The sequence below is a fragment of the Hibiscus syriacus genome, unplaced genomic scaffold (genome assembly GCF_006381635.1).
Source record: "Hibiscus syriacus cultivar Baekdansim isolate YM2019G1 unplaced genomic scaffold, ASM638163v2 tig00111721_pilon, whole genome shotgun sequence".
Lineage (NCBI taxonomy): Eukaryota > Viridiplantae > Streptophyta > Magnoliopsida > Malvales > Malvaceae > Hibiscus > Hibiscus syriacus.
In genome coordinates, this window is record NW_024063164.1 from 1,372,304 (window position 1) to 1,378,956 (window position 6,653).

Genomic DNA, 6,653 nt, shown 5'->3' on the forward strand with positions numbered 1-6,653 from the left:
AAACTTTTGAACATCTTATTTTCATACCCAAACTATATCCTTTATTATAAATTAGTTCTCAAACTTTTTCAACATTTCAATTTCATCCCAAATTATATGTATATACTAATCGCATTCCATTTTAATAAAACCGGCAGGCCAAGATATATTATATGTTTGAAAAAAAATAACGTTTAGGTTAAACTATGGTTACAACTAATTACATATTTGGATGAATTTAGGGATAAAAATTAAAAGATTTTCAAGTTTAGGGGCTAATTTAGAATGAGGTTATAGTTTGAGGATGAAATTGGAATGTTTAAAAGTTTAAGGACTATTTCAGAATTTGTATCATATTTTGAGTATGAAATTGAAAAATGTAAATATCTAAAGACCAATTTAAAATGAGGATTATAATTTGAAGACATATGATGCGATTAACTCCATGATTTAGAAAATTTCGTAAATAGTGTATACTTACAATTATTGAATCTTCGACTCATGATATGAGCCAAGTGGGATATTGTTTGCATATTTTTTTCCAATAATAGTAGTAACCCATATAATTAATGATTGGGATTCTATATAGACCAAAGTTGATGACTATTTTGTATTAATTTAAAATATTTTGAATTTTTTTATTAATTTAAAATTTGGGCCACAATTAAAGAAAGCTTGATGCAATTAATTTTCATTTTATATTTGAGTAATGAGAGTTGAATCTTTTATTTTTCATAAAAAAATTCAATTTTAGAAATTTGAAAAAGTTGTAAAATATACGAATAAGTTGTAAACTAAAAAAATATTATAATAAATAATCTATTTTATTTTCTTATTAGACCATATTTCGTAAAGTTTCCATTTTTTTTCTTACTAGTTTTAACTATTTAAACAAAATCATTATATATAATAAACCTCGTCTCTTTTCTTTTTAATATATTTATTCGTTATAATAATTATTTGGTGACATGTATCCAAACCTAACATAATGGAAAGGCAAAAAAGCATAAAGTTTAGGGTTGAAAATTCATAGGTAAAAAGGTGTGGTGCCAAGAGGAATCCACATTTTGTAAATTGATTGCATTTGTTTTACTTGCCCTACACTTTTTCTTGTTCCATTTGCCTACTTTCCCTTCCAAATGTATCACTTTTCTTTTCCTTGGTAAATTACGCATTTAGTACTTAAACTATCAAATTTTGTATGTTTTTCTCCTTCGTTCGGATTAGTCGTCTGTCCACCAGAGCTAGGCCTCATCAGCCCATTTGTTAAGTTTTTAACGGCATGATACTAAGATGAAATAAAAACTAAATGTTAGGTATGATTTTGAAAAAAAATGAAACTTTAAGTACTAAAAATATAAAAATTGATTGTTTAGGTCCTAAACGCGTAGTTTACCCTTTTTTGTTTCCTCCCCATTTTTCAAAACTTTTCTTGATTAATTTAGACCGACTTGTATCACACATCTGACTTTGGTGGGTGAATCTCTTAGTTGAAATTTTCTGAATACTAAAAGTCTCGAACTTCAGATATTCTTAAACAATATTAAATTGTTTCCCAGTTAAACCAACTCCGTTAATATGTATCATTTTTTTATTATATATATGTACACACGTTGTAAATTCCACTATTAATTACTTTTTAATAAAAATCATTTCCACCGTTAATTTCTTTTGCAAATGTATCAATTTTTAATCACATTAAGATAAATTTATCTATTTATTGATAAAAGCTTATTTATTTATTTTACATTGCCACTTTAAAATATAGTATTTTAAAAATTAATTAATTAAAATAATATTCTTAAAATCAAAAAAGTTTAAAAATGAAAAAAATATATATAGTATAACTATATAAAATATTCAATGTATTCTTCATTTAAAAAACGGTTTAAATATATTAATAATTCTTATAATATTTCAAAATATAAAATTTAACCCTTAATATTTTATAAAATTAATTTTATGTATTATTTTTTATTTGAAAACTTTAGTTTCTCTCATCTTCTTTTTAATTTAATCATTAATTATTATTATTTGATTAAGGAGAGATATATTATAATCCCAAAACAATTGATGGGATTCAAAATCACACAAGATGAAATAATATGAACATTCATGATCATTCGGTCAATTAATGAAACTTAATTTATCACTAATTATTGTTCTGACAATAATAAGTAAAGATAAAATATTTTTAAAATTTTTATATTTATAATTTATATTAATTAAACTTTGATAAATTATAAATACAAATGATTGAAAAATATATTATTGAATTAATAATAATTTTTATTTAATTTTAAAATTTTATAAAATTTACATAAGAGACTTGTTTATAGCTAATCATAAACAATTAACAATGGAATTAAAATATAAGTGATGAGAGACCAGGATTAGGGATGAAATTGGAATGTTTAAAAGTTTAGTGACTAGAAATAATGAGAGTCATAATTTAAGGACCTGTAATGCAATTACCTTAAAAATAAAATATAGAAATTGAATTTTAAATTTCAAAATAAAAATTTAAATTTAAATCTAAAAATCTAAAATTATAATTCTATCCATACTAGGCTTTAGGGCCGCCGCTTCGCGTCTATATAAAGAAGCTTGCGTAGCTGTGCAGATTAGAATATTATTGTTATCGGCTTAGGTAGTCTCCCAACCAAGCTTGCAAATTTGAAGGTTCATTTTTTTTTTCTATTCTTGAATTTATTTATTTTTACTTGTTAGATTGGGTTGGATCCTCAAGTGATTTCTATTTTGATCGACAAATAAATATTAGAAATCGCTTCGATTTGAATTTCGTCCTTTTTTTCTTGATTTTTATTATGTAATTTTGCGGTTGCCTTTATCTATTGTTTTCTTCTTCTTCTTCTTTTTCGATGAAATATGATATTATGAACTTATTATATTGCTTTATCTGATATTGTAACCAGAATCTATTGAAATAATTATGTTGGTGGGAAGGTTTTATTATATTCTTTGATGTTTATTTGTTTATTTATAGTTGTTAATTTTGATGTCTCTTTGAAGATTTACCGCGTCAGCCAATAATAATTTGTTTCAATTATTTTAATTTTTAAGATAATTTTGTATAAATAACTTAGACATGTTGCAAGTGAAGGCATATAAATATATTTGATGATTATGGTTTGATTTGTTTAGATCTTTTATTTGATGAAGTTGAGATTTTAATGATTCATTTTGTAGTTGGTTTCCCTTTGTTCTTGATTTTAATAGTTTTGATTTGAGTTATAGATCGGAATAATTTTGTAGCCTGCTGTTTTTGTTGGAAACCTCTACTTCATCTAGCGATGGCGGACAGTCATGAGAGTGATAAGAATATTGAGATATGGAAGATCAAGAAGCTGATTAAAGCACTTGAAGCTGCTAGAGGCAACGGCACAAGCATGATATCGCTCATAATGCCTCCGCGCGATCAGATTTCGAGGGTTACCAAGATGCTGGGAGATGAATTCGGAACTGCTTCGAACATCAAAAGCAGAGTCAATCGTCAATCTGTATTAGGTGCAATCACATCTGCTCAGCAGAGGCTCAAACTTTATAGTAAGGTTCCTCCCAAAGGTCTGGTGCTCTACACAGGAACAATTGTGACTGAAGATGGGAAGGAAAAGAAAGTCACGATCGATTTCGAGCCTTTCAGGCCTATAAATGCTTCACTTTATCTTTGTGACAACAAGTTTCACACAGAGGCACTGAATGAACTTTTGGAGTCGGATGATAAGTTTGGTTTCATTGTGATGGATGGTAATGGGACTCTTTTTGGGACATTAAGTGGCAACTCCAGAGAGGTACTTCATAAGTTCAGTGTCGATCTTCCAAAGAAGCATGGAAGAGGAGGACAATCTGCCCTTCGTTTTGCTCGGCTTCGAATGGAAAAGCGCCACAACTATGTGAGGAAGACTGCTGAACTTGCCACACAATTTTTTATTAATCCTGCCACCAGCCAGCCTAATGTATCTGGATTAATACTTGCTGGATCAGCCGACTTCAAAACGGAGCTGAGTCAATCGGATATGTTTGACCAGCGGCTTCAGGCTAAGATTCTGAATGTGGTTGATGTCTCTTATGGAGGAGAGAATGGTTTCAACCAGGCAATTGAGCTTTCTTCAGAAATCCTGTCAAATGTGAAATTCATACAGGAGAAGCGCTTGATAGGGAAATACTTTGAGGAGATCAGTCAAGATACCGGGAAGTATGTTTTTGGTGTCGATGACACACTGAAGGCATTGGAGATGGGAGCTGTTGAGATACTTATTGTGTGGGAAAATCTGGACATAAATAGGTATCAGCTGAAGAATAGCACTACTGGTGAAGTTGTCATAAAACATTTGAACAAGGAGCAGGAAGCTAATGAGAGCAACTTCCGTGATCCATCCACTTCCACCGATTTGGAGGTTATAGAGAAGATGTCGCTTTTAGAGTGGTTTGCTAATGAATACAGGCGGTTTGGTTGTAGTCTCGAGTTTGTTACCAACAAATCACAGGAGGGTTCTCAGTTTTGCCGTGGGTTTGGCGGTATTGGAGGCATCCTTCGATACCAGCTGGACATGAGATCATTTGATGAATTTTCTGATGAGGAAGTATACGATGATTCTGAATAGCAATCAATCAACTCAACCCCATTAATGGTGCAGGATGATGGGGTCAAAAGAAAAGCCTGCACCAGCGCTCGAGCTGTCGCGGATACCACTGTCGCCGCTGCTCGCAATGCTCCCAAAGTTCCCCAAGCATCTATCTAAGGTTTGGGTTCCGAACAGTTCCATTTCTACGATACCCTTCTTACGCTTTTTCGACCCATATTTGATGCCCTTACACAGTTGTGATGTTGCAGGAACGAATGATAAGCGTCTAAAATGTGTAGGAGGCTTAGTTGGGAAGATATCTTGAAACTTGCTGGAAATTCTATGGGAGCTTCCCCTCTACTACGACCAGAGCCCTCCATATAATAAAAACCGGTAATTCAATGTCTGTGGTTTAACACTGCCTTGGTTACAAGGCAGTGGTTGTTTGCAGTTGCTTTACTTTCTAGGAATAAAGGAATGCCCGTGTCGGGATTTGGATGAATAAGTTTGGCTTGGTTTGTTATGTTGTTGATGCCCCTATGATGGGCTTTTGGTTGAATAAGTTTGGTTTGTAGACTGATTGCTTTCTAGACTTGTATGACACTATCTTTATTTGCTATTTTTTGTTGTTAGTGAATATTTATTTTTAAATTTTTCATTATATTAATTATTTTCTTTTTGTGTTTTCGTATCACTTAGTTTAAGTAATCATATCTGTCATCAAACTTAAACATAAGATAAGTAAACAAATCATCTCTGTTTCATTTTGTTAAAGCGTTTATTGCCTAAATTTTAATTTTTTGACTTCTATGATTACTACTATATGAACATGTGTTATGTATTGACAAACCTTTTTATGTTTTATTAATTGATTGCGTTAATAAAGTTGAAGCAAAAAACATTTCAATGCTCTACTATTAACTCGAAATATTAAACAATGATCACGTTTTATCCGATTGTTTGATTCACTTTCATTAAAAACTTAAGCTAGATTTATTTGTCTTATGTTCTATTTGTTTTATTGATTGGAAACTCTAATTATTATCAGTTGAAACATTTTGATATTGTATTTGGCTTTGATTATGTTATATGAACAGAATAATTTCATTGCATTTTGATCTCAATATAGAGTTGCAAAAGTGGTTAGAGGCTTTTACTTGTATCACTCCTGCATTATTAAGTGTGACTGATCACCCTATAATACATAATATTTTCGAAGTCATAGTAAGTAATTAATCGAACATCTCATTGAGACTGTTGTTAACTTATATCGACGAACTTCTCAAACATGCTTCTGATTTTATACGACACTGTTAATTTAATTATACTTTCATGTCCGTAAGAATACTTGAATATAAGATAAACAAACACTAATTGCTTAACCTCACCGTGCTTAAAATAATACATATATTTAAGTTGTGTGCTCTTTCATGTATCCCATCCAAATATCCAAATCCAAATATATATACTCACAAACAATAAATTATTAAATATTCTAATTTTTATTGCGTTAGAGTTTAGTGGGTAAGTTTTAATGGGTTAATGAGTTACTCATTTATTAGGCTAAAGGGTATTTAAAATTTAAAAGCTTATTTTTTTTCCGGATAATCTGAAACTGAAATTTATTAGATTTGTATCCGACCTGATTATCCAAAAAAAAAATTCAGATACCCAATCTGAATTATCCAAAAATCAAAAAAGGATGGATATCTAATTGATCAAATCCTGAATTGGATCAATTCGATTGGGATCTTTTTGTACACTCCTAGCATTGACACTGGACCTTGTATCCTTTTAACGTGTTACTTTCTATAATCACCTCTTTTTACCCGACTCACTTATTATTATTATTATTATTTCTAAAAAATATATATTATTGACTAACCCATCATACAGTCAATAGACCAAAATAAAAAAACAGCAATAATGTTCCTAAACTCAGCAGCCCAAATACAAAAAAATAGGCCCATGTGAGGACCCTTGGAAACCTTAGGGTTTTCAACTATTCCAACTAGCCGCTGCTCCTTGTAGGCCATTGGATCTGTTGATAATCCAACGACCAAAATCAAAAACACATTAGGGTTTCTT

General features: G+C 30.4%; 1 protein-coding gene across 2 annotated transcripts; it reads left to right on the forward strand.

The window, feature by feature from the left end:
* The first annotated feature begins 2,623 nt into the window (after positions 1-2,623).
* Positions 2,624-5,117, forward strand: LOC120168865 (eukaryotic peptide chain release factor subunit 1-3-like). 2 transcript variants are annotated; one of them, XR_005520608.1, is made up of 3 exons: positions 2,630-2,661; positions 3,256-4,743; positions 4,835-5,117. XR_005520608.1 is itself a non-coding variant. In XM_039177143.1 (2 exons), exon 2 carries the CDS (start codon positions 3,294-3,296, stop codon positions 4,602-4,604), a length of 1,311 nt encoding a protein of 436 aa, XP_039033074.1. In that variant the 5' UTR covers positions 2,624-2,661; positions 3,256-3,293; the 3' UTR covers positions 4,605-4,803. The 2 variants fall into 2 exon arrangements, 1 of the variants encoding a protein (XP_039033074.1); XM_039177143.1 differs by lacking the exon at positions 4,835-5,117 and having other exon boundaries at positions 2,624-2,661; positions 3,256-4,803.
* Positions 5,118-6,653: the final 1,536 nt, after the last annotated feature.